Here is a 21,620-nt window from a genome sequence, read left to right as displayed (position 1 = left end):
ATTCATTCAAATTAATTACTTCATCCAGGAAGGTATTCTGTATTAGGCACTGTTCTTGGTATTGGGATATCTACAACAAAAGACAAAAACAACCTTGACCTCATAGAGATTAAGTTCTGATATTCAAAACAAATATTTCAAGAGCATACCCAAACTGCCAAATTAAAGCAAAGAAAGCCAGGAAGGACAGAAAGAAGAGGGTCAGGAGTTTTTATTAAACAAACAATTTGTTTACACTTTAATAAAAATTCATTTCTTTCTCTCTTTTGGTTACCAAATAAACCCAGGAGGTTGGGTGGGACAAACATTATCATCATTTTTCTTTTCAGATTTTGGAGCAGAATGTTAGAAACATTTGAGTAATCTCTCCTCCTTTATACATCTCTTTTGATAGCAGTGGGCACTGTTGCTACAGGGAATCCCATTCTGCACATACCCATCTGCTGGCCACTGATGGGATGTCCCATTGCACTATGCCAGAAGGTCACATTTATTGACCTGATGTCTACAGAGTTCCCCTGATGGCATGAACTTGGCAGTCTGTTTGTTCTGTGCTTATCATTGGGAAAACATTTCCAATATCCCAAATCCCAATCCCACTCAAAATCACATAAGTACCCAACTGCTGATTAATGGAATCCACTGTGTCAACAAGAAATACATTCTCTGCACCTTTGAAAAGTTACTTTGGAAGTAAATGAAGTCTGTGTTCTCACATACCTGTCTCCTGCGTTTCCCATGAATCATATCTGTGCTCAAGAAACACAAAGAGGATAAATTTGGGGGAAATGGAGCTTTATTTGCTGCTTATAACAATGAACAGTAGATAGGAAGATGTTAGGAATTACCTTTGCTTAATGGCAATGTTTCTGATACTTCTGATACTGACAAAAGGGAAGTTTCCTGCATTTTTCTGTAAATTGTCAGTAATGTGCTTGGTTTGGGGCATGTAGTAACATTTTCCCTGCCAAGAGACTAAAACTTAATAATGCACAGGATATTAAATTAGAGGCATTTTCCTAACCTGAAGACGGTGCCTTAGTCTCCTTGGGACCAAAATGTTTTCTAAAGTACATAAATATAGCAGTTGACAGTAAAAACAAAACAGACAAAGTAAGACTCACAACTAGCAGCAAGAAAACTTTTTTGGCAGATGCTGGGCCACTGTCAACACTGCCTCCATAGCCTCTGTGCAGGCAGTACGGTGGGGACCACCCGTAGTCACAGTGGCAGTGATGTTTATTATTGCAGATCCCCTTCATGTTGCAGGTCTCAGCCAGGCAGACTTGTGATAAGAGAGACAGACTGACACACTTCTTGTGAATGCAGATCTTTCCTGGACCACACATAGTGCCATCTTTTACTTCCCCAACATCAGGTGTGTCCATTCCTACATGATAGTCAACACTCCAGCAGATGACACCATTGATGTGAGTTTGCTGCAAATTAGAGTGATCTCTCAGATGGGGAATAACCCTCACATTCTCACATTGAACTCTGCCACAAAAGATATCTGAGGTATTACATTTTAGGTATGTCGTGCCATTTATACCACAGTGGCCAAAACGGTTTCCCAGAGTGTTGATTTCTTTGTAGCAACTCTGAGATGCACCCTTTGCACCTTCACCAAAAATCTCCCTGCATTGTTCTTCATGGTTGTTACACCTCCCTCTATAGCAGTAGGCATTGTCACCACAGGGAACCCCGTCCTGCACATATACATCTTCGGGGCACTGATGGGATGTCCCATTGCACCACTCTGGAAGGTCACATTTATTGACCTGATGTCTACAGAGTTTCCCTGATGGCATGAACTTACAGTCTTTGCAACAAAGCCCAAAAGCACAAGCAGCCCCAGGCCTCAGAGTGCAGCTCAACAGACAACAGGGATCCTGTTGACACTGCTTTATAGATCCACAGTCACATTCCTCTTCTCCTTCAACCACACCATTCCCACAGCGCTTAAGCATAAAGACTTCCCCTGGATGTGGAATATTGTGTAGACATGATCCCTGGTTTAAAGTGGTCTTTGTAAAATCTGTGTAACTACAATTGGTGAATTTCTTTGCTGGAACTCTGGTAGCATTCATGATGCAGCCACTTTGCTCACACAAACAGAATTCTTCATCATGCTGCATACCCAAAGTATGTCCTAATTCATGGGCGACAGTGAGGGCAAAAAGAGACCACGAGTCTCCTTGGAAATTGTTAACACCACAATCAATAGGAGGATGACATATTCCTGCAACATAGGCTATACCAAGTACATTTATAAGTGAATTTTTTATGAAAAAATGTGCAACATCATACTGTAGCCAGGAAAGACTGATTTGTTTCCACTGAGAGAAATCCTTCAGAACCTGTTCTATGCTTATCATTTGGAAAACATTTCCTTGATTCCAAATCTCAATCCCAATCAAAATCACATAAGTACCCAACTGCTCATAAATGGAATCTACTATGTTGACAACAAGAAACACATCCTCCTGTACCTTTGAGAAGTTGCTTTGAGAATAAACTAAGAAATTGCTCTCTACCACCACAATCAGCTCCAGAAACCATGAGTGGGTCCACCATTTATCATTAGAATTTTGCTTCAGAGTTGGTTTGTTAGCCTCTTCAAATCTCAGCTGTTGGAGTGCAATTTCCTTCATTGTTAAGCCACATCTCATAGGTGGGAATTGTGTCTCATTGGTGTTTATCTCATAAACCAAGTGTTCAAATGTGGTAGAGTGCCTGATGGGCTCAATTTCATAAGCAAGGTCATTTATCTGCAGCATTCCTCGAAAACCTCCAGAACAGGTACTGAGGGCAACCAGGGACTCAGGGACTCCTTCCACATAACCATGATAGTAGCAGTCGTCGGGAACAAAAGGCTCATCCTGGAGAAGAGCATGCTGATCTGTGTATGTGAATACCGGGAAGTGGCTGGAAACCAAGAGCTTCTTGATCTTCATATGGACAACATGTCTCCAGCCCCCAAACTGTAGGCTGTAGGAGAGCCAGCCTGGAGTTTTTGCGCTTCTGCCCTTGCCAGTCACCTTTAAGGGGACCACAACTTCCGGGTTGCTGAGGCATTGGGAGGGCCCGGCCTGGGAGAAGCTGGCAGGGAACAGAGACATTCCAACCCAGAACAGCAGGAGAACAATTCTCATGGCCACCTCAGCCTCACCAGCCACCGTTATGAAGTCATCTTCCGAGGGAAAAAGAGTGTGAGGCACTGCTGTTCTGGTTCCTCCTAATTGGTCATTGTGTAGAGCTGACCTTTAAGGATCTGCGTCCTGGCAGAAATGGACATCAGCTGCGGTGCTGAAAGTGAAAATAAAAGGGTGGGGAGGTGGTGGGATTGGATAAGGAAAATGAGAAAGAATTGAATGACAAAAAAGTGATTAATGAATTAAAATGCTTGGGAGTTGCTTTCAATAGATGGGGGTGGGAATTTAGAGGGGTATAATAAGACAGTATTGACCATATGTTGATATGGTTGAAGATTGATGATAAGTACTTGGGTTTTTCATACAATTATCTCAACCCATGTAGGCGGTATGAAAATCTCCACAATAAAAACTTAACGCCAAACTAAAGAGACTTAAGAGTAGGGTGACTCTGTATCTCAATTTGTCCAAGACCATGTTGGTCTATGCCTGTTGCCCCTGTATAACTACTGATACTTTCCCCTTTGACTGTCAAAACTGGAGAGATCATAAACAATACACTTCTTAATGTCAGTTTGCATTGGTCTTATCATTTGCTTTAATCTTTCTTTATTGCAAGTTATTTACTTGTCTCCTCGCTGTGTTTGCATTCATTCACAGCTCTGTGGACTGCAAGATTGCTGAGTGCCAGATTTATGATTTTAACTCATTTTAGTATCCCTATAATGCCTAGTATAGTTCTTTTTTTTTTTTTTTTTTAATTCGAGACGGAGAGCACATGCAAGTCGGGGAGAAGGGCAGGAAGGGGGGAAAGAGAGAAAATCTTAAACAGGCTCCACGGCCAGTGTGGAGCCTGACACAGGCCTCAATCTTACCACCCTGGGATCATGACCTGAGCCAAAACAAAGAGTCAGATGCTCAACTGACAGAGCCACCCAGATGCCCTTATAGTTCTTTATACAGTGAAAAATGAAAAAAGGTGAAGTACTTGGATTATGGATGAATGCTACTTAAAATGTGTTCGTATTTGATTATTATTTTTAGAAGAGGAAAAGATTCCTAAAAAGCTAATATCCTCTAAAGGAATGGGGAGAACAACATTGTTATCTGTAGAAGGATGTCAAAGACAAAAGAAAATGCTTTATAAAGAGAAAATGAGAATCTATAAAGTTCAAAGGCTTGGGAAAAGGAACTCTGTCTTCTTGAGGCAACATCATCAGAGTTATTGGAATTTTAGGATTGGGGAAATTCCTAATGTTTGCTCAAATATATTTACTGACAGCTTTTGACAGTGGATAATTTCTGTACATGGCATGCAGTCTGACTAGCAACACTCAAGCATTTCTTTCCTTATGTGTTAAACAAGAATTTATGTGTTTGAAGTATATGAAGTACAGACATTGTGCTAGATACTAGAGAACTAAAAAATAGAGAGCATTAAATAAATTATCCGTTTAGGGCAGAAATTTGTGGCAGGCACAAGAATTAGCTTTAAGGTGCCTATAATATTGTATTTAATATTGTAAATGTTTTGTGTTCTTTTGCTGAGGAGAGTGTCTGTAGACTTCATCATAGTCTCAGCTAAATGACAAAAATTAGGCTAAGAAGCACTGAGTTTGTGGGAAAACAGACACGCAATCAGACCATTATAATTATGATCTGAACCAGATTAATCTAAGACTAATAAAGGTTATGATTTAGGGACTCTTAATGTATAGACCTCCATAAACCCCTGGGAAATTTTAAGCAATGTAGTTTATGAAACTCATCAATATAAGAGTGTTCAAAATTAGCCCTACACAGGAAAATTTGAAATGCCTTGAAATATTGTAACTCATATATAAAAAACTTGATAAAGTTTTTCTGAAATTCAATAATTTATGTAATTTTTTGTTACCAATAACAAGTTGTGAGGCTAGATTCTTTTCAAACAAACAAAACAAAACTTGGATTAATTCTGTCACATACTTTTTCCATTTCTCTATCAAAACTAGCATGCACTACTGCCGTGGGGGCAGGGGGATGCTCAAAACAATATGTGTGAAGATCTTAAAAAGGGAATCCACAATTGGAACTGGAATAGTTTGTCTGGGTTCTCCATCCTAAGAAATGCAGACAAGAAATCAGCTGATATTTCAAACTTTCCTATGCCTTATTGCTCTTTTCTTCATTTTCTAGGACATTACATTTACACATCCCTAATATTCTGGGTTTCCTCATTTGTGTATAGTGTCAGTAGCTAAAAATCCATTCATTCTGATTGCCTTTCAGTCACAGAGTTAAATAGTTAACCAAGTAGACTTCATCTTTTCCTTCTTAATATACATTATCTTAGTTTATTATTTATTCTAGATTTGCTATATGTGTGCTGGTAGATAGGAGGATGTATTGATCTGAACAATATTCTTAGTGTTAACCTGCCTAGAGAGCTTGGACCCATGTGAGCAGTGGATAAACACTTTATTCCAAGGTGCAAGTAGCCCACAAGGGAACAGCAAAGTTCATAGACAAATTCAACTATATGAAAACTTCCAAGGATAAAGATCTCTGAATTGGGTGAAATCCTGACTTCTAGATTTGCTCTTCATAGCTTTCTTTGTATGTTTGTTGTTTATTATGGAGTGGGAATCATTGTGGATGGGAGGATGGAAAGTGAGAAGGGCCAAAAGAGTGTTGGAGAGAAGGCTGCTGAGCTCTATAAACCATGTCCTATTATACTTAGAGCTCATCTTGAGAGCAGACAACAAAAGGAAATTCTCCAAAGAATCTTTGAGCCATACTCGTTGTCCTCCTTATATTATTCTTAGGACCTCAGACACCCAAATTCTTAAAGGAACATCACCCTCCATTAATACTGTGAAGCAGTGTCATTAAAAATCTTTGTTTTCTGGGGCGCCTGGGTGGCTCAGTCGGTTGGGCGGCCGACTTCCGCTCGGGTCATGATCTCGCAGTCCGTGAGTTCGAGCCCCGCGTCGGGCTCTGTGCTGACAGCTCAGAGCCTGGAGCCTGTTTCAGATTCTGTGTCTCCCTCTCTCTGACCCTCCCCCGTTCATGCTCTGTCTCTCTCTGTCTCAAAAATAATTAAACGTTAAAAAAAAATTAAAAAAAAAATCTTTGTTTTCTAATGTTATCGGAATCTCAAAGTAGACAACAGCCCTCCTCCATATGTTTTATCAACTCTTTCTTTCCCTACAGCTATGTCAAATTCCTAAAGACCTCTCTACCTGTGCATCTCCTCTCTTATTCCATCATGCTTGAATGCACTATTTTCCCATCTGTCTGTCACCAATGTCTGAATTAGAGAGTCATAAAATCAATTTAATGGATCATGACCTGCAGGATGTTTTTAAAGGAAATTGAGTAAAAATATTAGAGGCCATTCCTAGAAGTCCCTTAGCAACTCATACAGATGGTGCCAAAATTTTGGGGGTGTTTGTATATGTGTGGCCACTGAATCACAATATAAAATGGATTTCTTATTCTTCAACACACTATATATATATATATATATATATATATATATATATATATATAGTGATGCCAAATCTATAAATTTTTTTTAACATTTATTTATTATTGAGAGACAGAGACAGACAGAGCATGAGCATGGGAGGGGCAGAGAGAGGGGAAGACACAGAATGAACAGAGTCTGACTCAGGACTCAAACTCATAAACTGCAAGATCATGACCCGAGCTGAAGTCGGACGCTTTACCGACTGAGCCACCCAGGTGCCCCTAGTGATGCCAAATCTAAAGATGAAATGCTTTCTACGATTTTCACTGTTACATACCTATCTGAATCCATACACATTTCTACCTCTCTTCTATCCCACTCCATATCCCAGTCTCAGTGGAAAAGTAGTTCTCCCCCAAATTCAGGTAGTAGCCCCTCATCTTCTGTTCCACATCACATCTCTTACCTACATGTGGACTGATTCTGTTAATGTTCTCTACTTTCAACTCTATTTCATCTGTTCTTTACTGGCAGTTAGAGTAACCAACTCATTCTAGTTCACCCAGGACTGTCCTTGTTTTAAAACTGAAAGCCCCGCATCCCAGGCATGTCCTCAGTCTGAGGAAAACTGGAGTAGTTGATCACCCTACTGCAGCACCTTACTCCCCACCCATGCTCAAGTTTCTTCCATCTTTAAAAAGGAAAACAAAACAAAAATTAAGAAACTTCACATTATCCATGGTCCTACTCTGGCTCCCAACTCATGCAGAAAACCAAACTTAACAGATGACTTACCAACACAATAAACAGTTATTTCCATGGTCTTTTCTTTCTTAATGGTTTGTACCACACTTATCGATGAGCAAAGGTTGGTAGTTGACCTCACATAACAAAGGGAAACATAAGCCCTCCTCCTTTTATCTCCCAGGTAACTAAGTTCTAAATTCACCTGCTTAGCAACATGGATCTTTCACTTTTTCAGAAACAACTGGCTGTTGGGGCGCCTGGGTGGCGCAGTCGGTTAAGCGTCCGACTTCAGCCAGGTCACGATCTCGCGGTCCGGGAGTTCGAGCCCCGCGTCAGGCTCTGGGCTGATGGCTCAGAGCCTGGAGCCTGTTTCCGATTCTGTGTCTCCCTCTCTCTCTGCTCCTCCCCCGTTCATGCTCTGTCTCTCTCTGTCCCAAAAATAAATAAACGTTGAAAAAAAAAATTAAAAAAAAAAAAAAAGAAAGAAACAACTGGCTGTCAAGGATGCTCTGGCTCCACTAATTCTATGCAACTTCAATATAATTAGAACTGGCTAGCCTCCTCTACTCCATTCTATGTCCTCTTACAATGTAGCTTCATTTCTGCTTCATAATTTTCCTCATGCTACTGTGTGGCCTAGACTGTACAATCACTTTTCACTATGGAATTAAGTTGTATCATGACTCTGTACTCTGTCAAGATCAAATTCTACATTCAGTATCAAATATTTTCTAAATAATCTAGACAACATTGATATAATTCCCTTTATAATTACCATATTCAATATTTTTATAGAGTTTATAGCTTTGAGTTTTTGTTTTATATACAAGTTCTAAAAATTGTATCTCCTTTCATGTTTTTGAGAAAAATATACTCAAAATCATTTGGTAGAGAATTTATGACATAGTGTTTGGCAAAACATATAATCTGTAAGATGACTTTAACTATGTAAACATTACATAGAGTAAAAATCAATTCAGTAAAATATTAATGCTAACACTGAGTAGATTCTGTTTTAAAAGGATTCTTGGCCAATGAGTCTTGCCACCTTTTAATTTAACTAGGAGATTAAGAGCTCTACAACTATCAATTGGAAGCATTTTTGATGATAGTCCTTTTCAATTTCATCTCAGAAAAAGTTTCTTCTATTCATGCTGGTTTTCTCAGAAACCTGCTGTAGGAGTGCTGACAACACTGACTCCACCTTTGGCCCTCCATCTTGTTCATGTCCATGCAATGACTCCCTTGGGGCTCTGTGTTCCAGGCCTCAGGGAGGTTAATGTACACTCTGACCAGAATGCAAGAAGCCTTCTAATCTTTCCTCTGGTGCACAGATGGCACCACTTTAGATAACTACCCTTTGTCTTATAAAATCTGTGGGTTAGGGTCCTGACTTTGCAGAGAATTGCTGCATAGTGCCAGGATCACTGTTCACTCGGTACTCTTGTAAGTTACCCTGAATAAAACCCTGTGTAAACAGTATGAAACGACTTCCTTCATTTTTCTGTTTCAATGTGCCTTCTCAGTCTGGAGGATTACTGTTCCTCTTCCACCTTTTAACACTTGCTTGGAGGTTCCTTTTCATAAACTGTCTCATTCATCCAGGTAGAACTAGACAACCCCTGTCTTAGGAAAGGTGCATTAAAAACTTTTGTCTAGAACTGAACTGGGGGGGTAAAATTTGCTCCTATGCCGAGGATGATTAACAATTAAGAAAACTGGGGCACCTGGCTGGCTCAGTTTTCTGGGTGTCCAACTTCAGCTCAGGTCATGATCTCATGGTCTGTGAGTTCAAGCCCCACTTCAGGCTCTGTGATGATGGCTCAGAGCCTGGAGCCTGCTTTATGTTCTGTGTCTCCCTCTCTCTCTGCCCCTCCCCAGCTCACACTCTGTCTCTTTCAAAAATAAAATAAAAATATTTTTAAAAATTAGGAAAACCTATCCCAGGAAATGAGAGTATAGGACACTACAGATGCTTAATCCTAGAAAAGTTTTGATAGCAAGACTAGAGTGCCTGCTTCTGATAGGATGGTATCCTGGGAGATCTAGAGGTAGGGAAGGATTGAAAGCTTCCAAAAGTAGTTTTGGCTTGATCTCTCTTGCTGAAAGAAGATCGTTTCTCTTGCTGAAGAAGACCATTTCCTTTTAAAATAGCATTGAGGACTTCTGCTTTCAGAAAAGATAAACACTCTTACCCCTATTGCTCTTGCTCACTATAAGTTAAAACATCATTCTTTATGTATAAAACAAACATAAGTTCAGAAAGGTGGAGCAAAGAATACAAACCAGCTAAGGACATTGGGACCTAAGGAACAACATGGCAGGAATTTCTCTCCAATTTCTTTCTTTTCTTTTTTTTTAACTTTTTAAATTTTTAAAACCACTTTATTGACAAATGATTGACATACAAAAAGCTATACATATTAAATGTGCACAACTTGTCGAGTTTAAGATGTGGCTGTTTCTTTTTTTCTTTTTTCTTTTCTTTTATTTAAGTTACATCCAAGAGAGTTAGCATAATGCCCCTTACCCATTTAGCCCATCCCCCCTCCCACAACCCCTCCAGCAATCCTCTGTTTATTCTCCATATTTAAGAGTCTCTTATGTTTTGTCCCCTCCCTGCTTTTATTATTTTTGCTTCCCTTCCCTTAGGTTCATCTGTTTTGTATCTTAAAGGCCTCATATGAGTGAAGTCATATGATATTTGTCTTTCTCTTGACTAATTTCACTTAGCATAATACCCTCCAGTTCCATCCGTGTAGTTGCAAATGGCAAGATTTCATTCTTTTTGATTGCTGAGTAATACTCCATTGTATATATATACCACATCTTCTTTATCCATTCATCCATCGATGGACATTTGGGCTCTTCCCATACTTAAGCTATCGTTGATAGTGCTGCTGTAAACATTGGGGTGCGTGTGCCCCTTCAAAACAGCATCCCTGTATCCCTTGGATAAATACCTAATAGTGCAATTGCTGGATCGCAGGGTGGTTCTATTTTTAATTTTTTGAGGAACCTCCATACTGTTTTTCAGAGTGGCTTCACTAGTCTGCATTCCACTAGCAGTGCAAAAGGGACCTCTTTCTCCACATTCTCGCTAACATCTGTTGTTGCCAGAGTTGTTAATGTTAGCCATTCTGACAGGTGTGAGGTGGTATCTCATTGTGGTTTTGATTTGTATTTCCATGATGATGAGTGATGTTGAGCATTTTTTCATGTGTCGGTTGGCCATCTGGATGTCTTCTTTGGAAAAGTGTCTGTTCATGTCTTTTGCCCATTTCTTCACTGGATTATTTATTTATTTATTTATTTAATTTATTTTGGTGTTGAGTTTGATAAGTTCTCTATAGATTTTGGATACTAACCCTTTATCTGATATGTTGTTTGCAAATATCTTCTCCCATTCCGTCAGTTGCCTTTTAGTTTTGCTGATTGTTTCCTTCCCTGTGCAGAAGCTTCTTATTTTGATGAGGCCCCAACAGTTCATTTTTGCTTTTGTTTCCCTTGCCTCTGGAGATGTGTTGAGTAAGAAGTTGCTGCGGCCAAGATCAAAGAGGTTTTTGCCTGCTTTCTCCTCGAGAATTTTGATGGCTTCCTGTCTTACATTTAGGTCTTTCATCCATTTTGAGTTTATTTTTGTGTATGCTATACAAAAGTGGTCCAGGTTCATTTTTCTGCATGTCACTGTCCCGTTTTCCCAGCACCACTTGCTGAAGAGGCTGTCTTTATTCCACTGAATATTCTTTCCTGCTTTGTCAAAGATTAGTTGGCTGTATGTTTGTGGGTCCATTTCTGGGTTCTCTATTCTGTTCCACTGATCTGAGTGTCTGTTTTTGTGCCAGTACCATACTGTCTTGATGATAACAGCTTTGTAATACAGCTTGAAGTCTGGGATTGTGATGCCTCCTGCTTTGGTTTTGTTTTTTCAAGACTGCTTTGGCTATTCGAGGCCTTTTCTGGTTCCATACAACTTTTAGGATTGTTTGTTCTAGCTCTGTGAAGAATGCTGGTGTTATCTTGATAGGGATTGCATTGAATATGTAGATTGCTTTGGGTACTATCGACATTTTAACAATATTTGTTCTTCCTATCCAGGAGCATGGAATCTTTTTCCATTTGTGTGTGTGTGTTTTCTTCAATTTCTTTCATAAGCTTTCTATAGTTTTCAGTGTATAGATTTTTCACCTCTCTGGTTAGAGATTTATTCCTAGGTATTTTGTGTTTTCTTTGTGTCACTGAAAATGGGATTGATTCCATGATTTCTCTTTCTGTTGCTTCATTGTTGGTGTATTGGAATGCAACCAGTATCTGTGCATTGATTTTGTATCCTGCAACTTTGCTGAATTCATGAATCACTTCTAGCAGTTTTTTGGTGGAATCTTTTGAGTTTTCCATATAGAGTATCATGTCACCTGCAAAGAGTGAAAGTTTGACCTCCTCCTGGCCGATTTGGATGCCTTTTGTTTCTTTGTGTTGTCTGATTGCTGAGGCTAAGAGTTCCATACTATGTTGAATAACAGTGTCAAGAGTGGACATCTCTGTCTTGTTCCTGACCTTAGGGGGAAAGTTCTAAGTTTTTCCCTCTTGAGGATGATATTAGCGTTGGGTCTTTCATATATGGCTTTTATGATCTCCAGGTATGATCCTTTTATCCCTACTTTCTTGAGGGTTTTTAATTAAGAAAGGATGCTTTTTTTTTTGTCAAATGCTTTCTCTGCATCTATTGAGAGGATCATGTGGTTCTTGTCCTTTCTTTTATTGATGTGTCTCCGCATTTTCTCTTACCCCCTTGCAGTCTGGAGAAGTCTACAACCTTGAAATGCAATAGACACAGACAAAAAAAAAAAAAAGCCTCCAAGACAAGTTTGCTCTCTCTAACCAGAGGACCAGGAAAGGAGCAGCCTGGACAGAAAGCTTTTACAAAATAACTGTCTTACACCAACCAAATGTCATGGGAAGTATTGTAACTCTATATGCATCCTCATTAGCATGAGCCACATGAGGGATTAAATATCCAATCACACCCACTTCTAATGAGTTGTCTCAGGCCCTGCACTGGGATGGTGTCAGAGAAGGTCAAATAGAGTTCTGGGACTTTCATTCTCGTCATGTAGTAATGGGGTCCTCATTTGGCAGTATTAGTGGATTGGGTAGCAGTAATGAGGCATCCTTCAACCTCATAGCAAGGGTAATATTAGAAGAGGTCAAAAGGGGTGAAAGTGAACTTCCACACCTTATCAGTATGAGGTTCTCCTTCCTCTTGGCATGTCATCTGAAACCTGGACATCTATCACCACTAGCAATAACAATGCAATGCTTCCACTGCTAGTGCAATATCAGAGGGGGGCCTGATATTTAAATAATATCTCAAGCTCCAAAATATAGCACCCAAAGTGCTCAGAATAAAATGAAAATTTACCTAACATAGAACAAACTAGGAAAGTTTCAACTTAAATGATGAAAGACAATCTGTATATGCCAACTCTAACAGATGTTGGAGGTATCTGATGAGGATTTTGAAGCAGCAATCATAAAATGTTTCAGTTGGCAATAACAAATATGATGGAAACAGTTGAAAAAACAAAAACTTGCAGAAATAGTTTCACCAAAGAAGTATAAGAGAGAGAAAACAAAGTAATGAAAATTTTGTAACAAATAAGTACAAAACCTAAAGCCAAAAACCCACTGGATGGGCTCAACAACAAAATAGAACAAAGGAAACAAATGGTGAACTTGAATGTGCAGAAGAGTTGTTACCAAATCTGGAAAGCAGAGAGAAAATAGACTGGAAAAAATATGAAGAGCCTCTGGGATCTGTAGGACTATAACAAAAGATCTAACATTCAGGTTTATCACAGTTGCAAAAAAAGAGAAAAATAGGGCTGGGCTAAAAATTACCTAAAGAATTCATGACTGAAGATTTCTCAAATTTTGCAAAATAGCCTACACATTCAAGATGTGAGAGAGCCACAAACAGGATATACCCAAAGAAATCCATACTATGACATATCATAATAAAAATTTGAAAACTAAAGACAAAGAAAAAATCTTGAAAATGCACAGAGAGAAACATCTTGCCTAATATTACCTACAGAGGAAAAATAAATTGAAAAATAGTAGATTTCTCATTAGAAACCATGGAGGTGGGAAGGAAGTAGCAAAATATTCCACAAGAGTTAAAAGAAAATAATAATCCAGAATTTTATATACAGTAAAAATATCCATCAAGAATGAAGAGGAAATCAAGACATTTTCAAATTAAGGTAAACTAAGAGAAGTTGTCACAGACCAGCCAAAACAATGGCTAAAGCAAATTCTTGAGGCAGAAAATAAATTATAAAACAATGAATCTTACTGTTATGCCCAGAATTCGTGATCCCCAAAGACCACTAGGGAGCCGAGTCCGATGCAAAAGCAAAGAGCCTTTATTCGAGCTAGCTCGAGCTCAATCCCCTACCTGCACCGACGCAGCGGTGGGATACCAGGGAAAGAGAGCGAGTTTCAAAAGGACAAAGGTTTTATTGGGGCCTGGGGGCAGTTGGTGAGGTAATGGCTATGGCCTCAGCGGATTGGCTGGGGAAAGGTCCGAGTCCTGTTAGGCAGGTGAGGGAGGGTTTACTCAAGGGGAGGAGGTGTGGTCAAGGTGAAGGACACAGAACAAGATGGAGTCGGCTGGCGTAGGCCTGCCCTTTCACTTACAACAGCCCTAAGGAAGGAGAATGGAAGTAAAAACATGAGTAAACACAATGGACTTTCCTTTTCTTGAATTTAGTAAATTATGTTTGATTGCTGAAAAAAATATTGTCTAATGTAATTCTCAGTGTATATGGTGGAAATATACATGGAAATATTTAAGACAAATACACCAAAAAGGGAATGGCAAAAGGGCTTAATGAAACTGAAGTTTCTACACTTCATTTGAATGAGAAAAATTTTCATAATTAAAACCACAGAAGACAAAAAAAGTGAAAGACAAAGAACAAGCATAATGAACAGAAAATGTTTACAAATATGGTAGATATTAATCAACTATATCAGTTATCACTTTTTTTATTTTAGAGAGAAATACCCAGGGTAATTGGACTAAATTTCAGCATTGACGTGGATACTCAGAGCCCCAAAGCTTATGATTGTCAGGCAATAAGTGGAATCCTAGCTGATATCCAGATTACTGTGAATTCAGTGGTCTATAGTCCAAGCCAGTGGTCACTTCCCCAAATCTCCATGTATATAATTGGGCCTGGTATCTTTAGCAGTTAGAATAACATCCCCACAGGGTGCTTGGCATGCAGAATAACCGCTATCATCATCACACTGCAGGTGGAAGACTCTTTGTTGTTGCTGTTGTTATTTTTAAAAGATTTATTGAAAAAAAGATTTATTGAGGTATAATTTGTAGACAGTAAAATTTGCCAAATATGCGTAGTCATGAAACCACTATCCCAGGCTAGATGTAGAACATTTTTTACCCCAAAAACTTTCACTGTGCCTCTTCGCAGTCAGCCCCCTCCCTCCAACCCCTTACACCACTGACTGGCTCCATAGGTTTGCCTTTTCCAAAATGTCATATAAAATAGTCATCCCGTATTGCAGTGTATTGGATCTGACTTCTTTAACTCAGCATTAGTTTGAGATCCTCCCATGTTGTTGCATGAATCAGGAATTGGTTCCTTTTTATTTCTGAGTGGCCGTCCATTGTATGGATAAACCACTGTTTGCTTATTCATTCACCATTGATTGACATTTGGATTGTTTCCAGTTTGGGGCTATTATGAACAAAGCTTCTATGAGTATTTGCATACAGATCTTTGTATGGACTTATGTTCTCAATGCACTAGGATAAATATTTAGAAGTAGGATTGCTGAGTGTATAGTCCAGTATATGTTTACCTTGATGAGAAACAGCCAAATGGTTTTTTCAAAGAACTCTATAGTTTTGCCTCCCACCAGCAATAGATGAGAGTTGCTTCATATCCTCATTAGCACTTGTTATTGTCAGTCTTAAAATGTTTTTACTATTCCAGTAGCTATGCAGTGGTATCTTAATGTGGGTTGTTTTTGTTTGTTTTTTTTGAGAGCGAAAAGTGTGAGGGATTGAAGGGCAGAGGGAGGGAGAGAGGGAATCTTAAACAAGTTCCATGCCCAGTCCAGCATGGAGCCCAATGCAAGGCTTGATCTTATGACAGATTATGACGTGAGCTGAAATCAAGAGTCAGATGCTTAACCGACTGAACCACCCAGATGCCCCTTAATGTGGTGTAACACAGTTGATGAAGTTTAGGGGTGATGGGGGTTCATGGGTTCCAGAGCTGATGGCCAAGAAAGAATTCTTGAAGACGTCTTTGGTGCAAAAAGGTGATTTTGATTAAAGCATGGGAACAGGACCCATGGGCAGGGAGAGCTGTGCTGAAGTTGTGAAGAACTAGTTATATACTTATGGAATTGGGGGAGGTAAAGACTAAAGAGCGGCCTCCAGAGGGACTTTGATATGCTAAAGAGGACTTCTAAAATTCCTGAGGCCTTGCTATTGTCAAGCTAAAGATGTTTTTCCTCTAGTAAGGCATTAACATTAAGACAGTAGGGAGTTTCTGGAGAAACGTTTTACTCTGCCAGCCTCAAGTATTTGTCAGTGGGCTGCAGGTTATAAGAAAATTTAATTTTACCTGCCATTTCCTTCTTGCCTTTGTTCCCCACATCACTATGGAGGAGAGGGTGATGTTGGGGCTCCAGGAAACTGAGTCTATAGGTTTCTGGAGATTAGACTATTGATAATATTGTCTTTTTCTTGTAATTTACTAAGATATTTGTAAACTGATGGAGACTCATGTCCTGAAGAACTGTGATCTCTATCAGTTAACCATTTGTTTCCCCCCTCTCCTTTGTTCTTGGGCAGCCAGGAGTGCCCAAGGAATAACATACATATCCCCCTGGGGGTGGGGGTGGGGGTGGGGGTGTTTGCAGCCTGTCACTCATCACAGTGATTCTATTTGTCTGTACATCCTGATTTGCTCACCACAAGTGAAGCTACCATCTGTCACCATACAATCCATTACAATATCATTAACTATATTCCCTATGCTGGGCCTTTTATTCCCATGATTTATTCATTAGTAGATAGTAGATACTGGTGCCAAGTGCAAATGCAGAAACACAAGTTTGACAAGGGCACAGTAAACAGGGGCTCACGCCACCGAGACCAGGGAACCAGATCACTCTACCAGATAAGCTATCTGGACAAGAAGTGCTGAGTAAGAGCTCTATAAAAAATGGACAGATTACAACGGTGCAGAGTGGCACTCTTGTTGATTCTCTACTGCTGTATCCTTCCTCTACCCTTTGGTGCTGTTCTCATCTGGACACCATATTTTTGGAAAGAAATTGGATCTGAGGCCTAAGGCATTTACATAGCACAAGTCTACCACACATCACTTATGAGACCCCCTTCTCGAGCATGATTTCTGAAGTGATTGCTTCCTGTTTCCTTTAGTGTAAGTTTTTTCTCTGTACATGTATCAGACAGTTCCACCCTGTACTTTACAGACAGGCTATGTTCAGACACTTCCTAAGATTTGTATGTGAGTTACTACAACTTCAGTAACCAGAAGCCTTAAGCAGTGATACATCAGTCAGTAATAGATGGCTCCTCATATGATGGTCTTATAATAAAGATACAATGCCAAACTCACTATACTGGAATACCTCAGGTTTAGCAAAACCCAAGAGTAATAATGAGAAAATGGGAATAATGGCATGTATTACATGCTTAACATGTGCGAGACCCTTCTTAGGTGCTTTCTTTTGAGCATTACAAAATCCTAGCAAAGTGCATTTCATTTCCCAGTGGAATGTGGACCTTGAAACTGTCACAGCCTAAGACTTTGTCCAAGGGCACATATTTTGCAGGTGGTAGATCTGTTGACACTCATGTCCCATGCCACAAAACTTCTTATGTTCACATTGTATCTCCCAACTGTTACTTTAAATGCTATTTGTTTGGGGTGCCTGGGTGGCACAGTCAGTTAAGGTCCAACTTTGTCTCCGGTCTCGATCTCACAGTTTGTGGTTTTGAGCCCTGCATTGGGCCCTGTGCTGACAGCTCAGAGCCTGGAGTCTGCTTCGGATTCTGTGTCTCCCTCTCTCTATGCCCCTCCCCCACTCGCACTCTGTCTCTCTCCAAAATAAATAAACATTTAAAAAAAATTAAAAATAAATAAGTGCTATTTGTTTAACAGTATCAATAAAATGAACAAAGAACAATAGTCTAGGATATTGCCAATTGGGAAATGGTCCAATAACTCGTTAAAACCAGTACATACCAGAGCAAACAAGATTTGCTATGCAGGCATCTATAAAATGTTAGAATCCACACCTTAGAAGAGTACTGGTCTTCTTGTTAATGAATCTAAGAGTCTCTACTATCATCTCTAATAATAATAAGAATATGACTAGACAGGAAACGTTAAATAAATTTAAACACACAGAACTTTTTTAAATTGCCATTTTATTTTCAGATGACAATTTCAGAATGGCTATAAGATTATGTAATTATCACATTATTGATCATTTCTCCTTATATATGCCATTGTGACTTTCCCCATCTGGTGCATTCCAGTTAGTATTTACTTGCGTTTAGGGGGTTTTCTTTGTCTCTCCTCTTCTGGTATCTCTTCTAAATGATGAAACCTACCAATGATGATTGAAGTCACAAAAAGAATTAAGCGAAGAGTCAGTAGAAGTACTGCCTTGTTTACCTTCACAATTATTTTGGGTGTGAGACCTACTTCTCTGTCAGGTGGGGGGCCACTGTCTATACTACCACCCAATCCTCTCTCGTCACACGATGGCGGTTTCCAACCTTTCATACAGTGACAATGTTTCTTGTTGTTGCACACCCCTCTGAAGTTGCACGTCTTGACATCGCAGTCAAAACCCATGTCTTCGTAAAAAGTACAATTCTGTTTCAAACAGTATTTTCCTGGGCCACATGTTGCACCATCCACTACAAGCCCCATTTCTGGCGTATCTGTCCCATGGTGTGTGTCATATCCAAAGCATTTTTCTTTTGTAACACCTGGTATTATTATATGACGAAATGTAGTGTGCTCACCTCCACCAGGAATTTCATGGACATTACTACAGTGCAGCATTCCACAAAGAACATCATCTTCTTCACATTTGAAAGGTCTTGCTCCTCCTTGTGACACCCTCACTCCACAGTTGCCAAATCGGTCACCTAGTATATTCAAATGTTCATAACACTCTGGTGAAGCATCTTTAATTTGGAAGCCAAAAAGGGATTGACACTGCATGTCACGGTCACTACAGTTTCCTCTCACACAAACAGCTAATGCTGAACATGGGGTTCCGTCTTGGGTATACATGTCATTTGGACAATTATGCGTTTTCCCATCACAGTATTCTGGCAGATCACAAATACCAAGTTGGTCTCTGCAAATCTTTCCAGGTTGAGCAAATTTGCAGTTAGCACAGCAGGGTCCTTCACTGCAATCACTGCCACGGAAAAGGACACAATTGGTCTTGCAACACTTATTCTTAGAACATTGTTTTAAGGAGCCACAATCACATTGTTCATTCCGATCTACAATTAGGTCACCACAACGAGCAGCTACATAAGGAAAATTTCTGTATGGGACATTAGGTATGCTCAAACAAGGATCCCAACCAGAAATCCGGTGATGCAAACTTGCATAAGAACAATTGCTCATCATATCCAATAAACCAGGTACTGGAGACATGACACAGTGTTCTCTTCGAAAGCAATGACAACCGGGTACATCATGTCGTATGCCCAAACTATGACCTACTATATGTGCTGAAATAGCTGCAGCTAAAAATATGTGATAATTTGTTACACATACATATGCTGCTCCCCAGTTGGGGTTGCACATTCCATTGTGGTGGGCATAATATAAAGCCCCAAAGAGTCTATGTCCTGTAAGAAGTATTGAGGTATCATGACGAATTGCATCATACAAAGCATAGAACTTCCACAAACCATATTCAGTTATAGCTGCTTGAATAGTCGAGAACTCATAAAAATTAATCCTGTCCATTCCATCCCATATGCACAAAGCACGTATGTTGACATCTAGGAGACTCGGTTTGTAAATGGTATGTAATATGTTGTTCAAAATCACTACATTTTCAATTATACGAGTGTAATTAGTATTCCGTACAGTTAACGTGTTAGAAACCGTGTAGTGAATTTTTAAATATTTCTTATGTGGCCACCACAAATAAACGGGGGCTGCCCTAGGAGCTCCGGAAAGTATTGCCTCTTCATATGCCTGATTTGTAGATTGTTCTTCAATCTTACACCTTTGAGACTCTGACGGTCTTCCTTCTGACACAAGTAGAGAAATCACATGCTCGAATCTGGAAGAAGCCTCCAATGGTTTTATTTCATAAGTGAAGTCATCCACCTGCAGCATGCCATGCAGACCCCCGTAGCAGGTGTCCAGTGTGCCCATGGACCCAGGAACCCCTTCCAGGTAGCTGTGGTAGTAACAGTCTCGAGGGACAAACGGGTAGTCCTCCTGCATGGCACCTTGATCATTGTCGGTGATAACAGGAAAATGTTTGGGCAGCAAACTCTTCTTGACTTTCATGTGAACCACGTGTCTTTGGCCTCTGAAGTGGATCTTATAGGAAAGTTGGCCTTGTCTCTCAGCTCCACTCACCCTGTGGGACACCTTCCTGGGGATCACAACTTCAGAGGAAGTGAAGCGCCATCCCGGGAGGGCATGGGAGCAGCAGACCGGGGACAAGAGTAGCCAGAGCAGAGGCAGCCAGAGATCACCTGTCAAGTGGGCCTGGGCCCAGGCAGGCCCCATGAGTGAGGGAGCCTGTGACCACAGAAGATGCAGTCAGGTGGAGGGCAGGCAAGATGCTCCCTGAAACAGCAGCTTTCCTGGCAGTGGAGTCCTGAGGAGACCAGAGAGAGACTGGGGGCTGGGCAGAGGCCAGACAGGTGGAGGAGGGAGGGGAAGCTATTACATAATAATGGTGTGCTCATTAAGGAGAGGGGGGTGCTGTGCTCAGTGAGTTGGGTGTCCTAGCACAGGGGACCTAGAGAAGAGGACAAATGGGAGGAATTGGGAACAACAGTGTGTATACCTGAGCTGAAAGGTCCCATGGTCTCTTGGAGAAGTCACAGGGGAAGAATAAGGGCATTTGGTGGAATTTTAAGTGAGCAAAGGACTTTTCTTTCTCAAACCTAAATGACATCAGGGATCAACATGTAATTAAAACAAAGGATGGAGGCTCAGTTGGTTAAGTGTCTGACTTTGGCTCAGGCCATGATCTTGCGGTTCGTGAGTTTGAGCCCCACCTCAGGCTCTCTGCTGTCAGCACAGAGCCTGCTTTGGATCCTCTGTCCCCTCTCTTTCTGTCCCTCCCCTGCTGTTCTCTCTCTCTCTCTCTCTCTCAAAAATAAACAAACATTTAAAAAAATTAAGGAAAAGAGAAAACAAAGGATGGAGAGGAGAGTGGAAGCTTCTTAAAAGAATTTTGAGGAGAGAATTAGATTCTCTCATACTTCATAAGAACTGAATGCACTTGGGGTGATGGATGGAAAGAAGGAGTAAATAGAGGCCATAAGTAGAAAAATTAGCGTGTATGATAATAGTTTCTTATAAAGTTAAACTTCTATCCACCCTGTGTCCCAGCAATTCTGGCCCTAGGAAATTCCCCACAAAGACTTGTATGTGAATCTTCAGAGCAGTGTTATTCATGAAATTTATTCCACAAACTGGGAATAAACAACCAGTCCTTAATAGCTGAATGGTTAAAGAAACTGGCATATTCATCCAGTGGAATAATCCCTCATAAGTCAGAACTAACTTTTGATCCATGTAAGAATATGGATTTATCTCACAGGTATGATGATGAAAAAGCTGTAATTATCAAGACAGTATGGTACTGGCACAAAAACAGACATATAGATCAATGGAACAGAATGAAAAACCCAGAAATGGACCTACAACTATATGGTCAACTAATCTTCAACAAAATAGCAGAGTATCCAATGGAATAAAGACAGTCTTTTCAGCAAATGGTGTTGGGAAAACTGGACAGCAACATGCTGAAAAATAAAACTGGACAACTTTCTTACACTATACACAAAAATAAATTCAAAATGGATGAAAGGGCTAAATATGAGACAGGAAATCATCAAAATCCTAGAGGAGAACACAGGCAGTAACCTCTTTGACATTGGCCATAGCAACTTATTAGATTCA

At 40.1% G+C, this 21,620-nt stretch overlaps 2 protein-coding genes across 2 annotated transcripts; both read right to left on the bottom strand.

Annotated features, from left to right (window-relative positions):
- Window positions 1-774: 774 nt before the first annotated feature.
- Window positions 775-7,521, bottom strand: LOC125168613 (disintegrin and metalloproteinase domain-containing protein 21-like). The gene is made up of 2 exons (XM_047863780.1): window positions 7,405-7,521; window positions 775-3,309 (listed from the first exon to the last, which is right to left on the bottom strand). Exon 2 carries the CDS (start codon window positions 3,153-3,155, stop codon window positions 1,020-1,022), a length of 2,136 nt encoding a protein of 711 aa, XP_047719736.1. The 5' UTR covers window positions 3,156-3,309; window positions 7,405-7,521; the 3' UTR covers window positions 775-1,019.
- A 10,457-nt stretch (window positions 7,522-17,978) lies between these two features.
- LOC125168136 (disintegrin and metalloproteinase domain-containing protein 20-like) lies at window positions 17,979-20,213 on the bottom strand. Its single transcript, XM_047863060.1, has one exon. The coding sequence runs from the start codon at window positions 20,211-20,213 to the stop codon at window positions 17,979-17,981; it is 2,235 nt and encodes a 744-aa protein (XP_047719016.1).
- Window positions 20,214-21,620: the final 1,407 nt, after the last annotated feature.

The sequence above is a fragment of the Prionailurus viverrinus genome, chromosome B3 (genome assembly GCF_022837055.1).
Source record: "Prionailurus viverrinus isolate Anna chromosome B3, UM_Priviv_1.0, whole genome shotgun sequence".
Classification (NCBI taxonomy): Eukaryota; Metazoa; Chordata; class Mammalia; order Carnivora; family Felidae; genus Prionailurus; species Prionailurus viverrinus.
The sequence above is the reverse complement of the archived record's forward strand: the minus strand, read 5'-3'. Positions and strand labels throughout refer to the sequence as shown.